Source organism: Dipteris shenzhenensis, chromosome 29 (assembly GCF_047967505.1).
Source record: "Dipteris shenzhenensis isolate YYH24624 ecotype China chromosome 29, Dip_SZ_1.0, whole genome shotgun sequence".
Classification (NCBI taxonomy): domain Eukaryota; kingdom Viridiplantae; phylum Streptophyta; class Polypodiopsida; order Gleicheniales; family Dipteridaceae; genus Dipteris; species Dipteris shenzhenensis.
In genome coordinates this window covers 42,893,272-42,895,581 of record NC_141624.1, presented here as the reverse complement: position 1 = coordinate 42,895,581, position 2,310 = coordinate 42,893,272, and the positions used below count along the sequence as shown (strand labels likewise).

Sequence of the window (2,310 nt, the reverse complement as noted above, 5' to 3'; positions counted from 1 at the left end):
AGGTGTGTGTGTGTGACCACTGGGTAGTAGGTGTGTTTGTTGAGCTAAGCAATGATGTAGGCAGAAATGCCACCTAGATTGATTGAGAGAATCATGGAGAAATTTGTGGATCTAGAGATGCTCTTCCATGAGCTCGATACTGCTTTGTATCTTTGCCTACTTAAAGGCTTCTTTCACATGAATAAAGCATCTAGCTTCTCAATGTTGGTGAGAATGCAAGGTCATTGGCGGAAGGTTGGCTCTGTTTGTCACCACTTTCCAAAATACTTTATTGGCTTGCTGTTGTTCGTCGCCAATATTTTGTGTGTAACGACTTATTGCCAGTATTGTTTCCGCAAACGACTATTTTGTCATAACATTCTTCTATTTCTATTCGTGTTCTGGAAGCTCTCTTGTGGCATACCTTTCTACCAGCTGAGAGATGCTGAAGCGAGAAGTATTTCTAGTGTATTGTCTCCCGTGCATCACACTCAGCTATTCTCGTATGGATTTCTCTCATGGATTTATGATCTATAGCCACGCCTTGTTTGTTCATGGATATCTCTGCTACAAAATGCTGCCCCCGGGCCCTGAGTACTTTTGAATAACTACACTGCCGACTACTTCACTATTCTAGAGTACACAAAAGGATCAGAACTCTGACAGCACGTTTCTTCACACTCTACACGGTATCATTCATACAGTCCCTTGGATATTGGCACGTCTATTACTTATCAAAGGTTTCTATGATCTTTTTCTAGCTACTGAGTCGGGCAAAACTCTGACAATACATAACAAAGCATTGCTCACCCAACTCTACGTCCTTCTAATCTAGTTATTTTCTTTTGTCACGATCTAAGAAAGCACACAAGCAGCCTGTGGTGATTATTTCTGGGAGCCTTCATTTACTACAATCATCATCAGAGCATGGAGGCAAGCAAGGACGACTTCAGCAAGTTGGAGAAGTTCACTGGTTTGAAACTTCCCTGCATGGTAGCTTGCAGTCCGACTCTATTTCATGGAGAAAGGTCTTTGGCAAGTGGTTGCAGGCACAAAGAAGAAACCGAGCAACAACCAAAGGAGCGAGAAGATCCATCTGTGGGAAGCAAAGAACGACAAGGCTCTAGGCATCCTTGGAAGAGCTTTGGGAAGCAGATACAACCACCATCTCGATCTGACAAAGCTGGCAAGTGAGAATTGGATAGCTTTGGAGACACTCTGGTTCAAGACTGAAGAACTCGAAGGTAATGCTCAAGCAGGAGTTTTTTGGCCTAAAGATGAACGGAGACATCAAGCTAGGTGAGCATCTCAACAAGCTTCAGTCTATCACGAAGCAACTAACAGATCTTGGAGTTTGGGTAGATGATGATGATTCAAAAGCTATACTTCTTTCTAGTCTTTCCCCTACTTATGATGAGATTGTGAAAGTGTGTCGCATTAGCAATGATATGAGTCTCAACGAGATGATATTCACTCTGCTAGATGAAGACAGGAGACAGGGAACTCGACCTTATGAGAGGGCCTATCTGACTAAGGGCAAGTTTCAACAGTTTCATTGCGGTTATTGTGGCAAGCCTGGTCACAAGGGAGAGTTCTACTACAAGAAGAAGAAGGATAATGAATCCAAGAAGAAAGACACGGTCAACACGGTTATTAAAGACTTTGCTGGGATTTGCCTTGACAAAAGTGCTCAAGACATGGAGGAGGAGCATGATTATGTTTTCTGAGTTTCCGTTATCTTCCAGTTTGGTTAGCCTTTCACTTTTGACAGAATGTCGTCTGGAGTTAAAGTCTCTTTGTGAGAATCCCCTCTCTTTGTTTGTGAGGCAGATCTCTTTTGTAAGCACTCACTCTTTTGCGCTCTTACACCAACTTTGTTTTGTGAAGCTCTTTTGTTTTTAGCATTCACTATTTTGTCAGGGGTAAAGCTATTTGGACAGTATGTCACTTGATGTTTACCCCTATCTTTGGGTTGAGGGGGGGTATGTTAGAAAGGCAAACCTTGATAGGTGTGTGTGGCCACTGGGTAGTAGGTGTGTTTGTTGAGCTAAGCAATGATGTAGGCAGAAATGCCACCTAGATTGATTGAGAGAATCATCGAGAAATTTGTGGATCTAGAGATGCTCTTCCATGAGCTGGATACTGCTTTGTATCTTTGCCTACTTAAAGGCTTCTTTCACATGAATAAAGCATCTAGCTTCTTTGTGTCTCTTCTCCTCAGATGATGACTCAGCTTCACCCTCCATAGCCTTCTCTCAATCTCCAACATCCTCTAGCAACTGGCTTGCTTAACAAGGCTCTGCACTGGCTGTTAAGATCAATGATATTAAG

At 42.6% G+C, this 2,310-nt stretch overlaps 1 protein-coding gene across 4 annotated transcripts; it reads left to right on the top strand.

The window, feature by feature from the left end:
- Positions 1 to 203: 203 nt before the first annotated feature.
- Positions 204 to 1,955, top strand: LOC147882886 (uncharacterized). 4 transcript variants are annotated; one of them, XM_087401058.1, is made up of 3 exons: positions 204 to 668; positions 844 to 1,278; positions 1,472 to 1,955. In XM_087401058.1, the coding sequence occupies exons 2-3, from the start codon at positions 998 to 1,000 to the stop codon at positions 1,704 to 1,706; spliced, it is 516 nt and encodes a 171-aa protein (XP_087257184.1). In that variant the 5' UTR covers positions 204 to 668; positions 844 to 997; the 3' UTR covers positions 1,707 to 1,955. The 4 variants fall into 4 exon arrangements, with proteins under 4 accessions (XP_087257184.1, XP_087257183.1, XP_087257182.1 ...); XM_087401057.1 differs by having other exon boundaries at positions 840 to 1,278; XM_087401056.1 differs by lacking the exon at positions 204 to 668 and having other exon boundaries at positions 686 to 1,278.
- Positions 1,956 to 2,310: the final 355 nt, after the last annotated feature.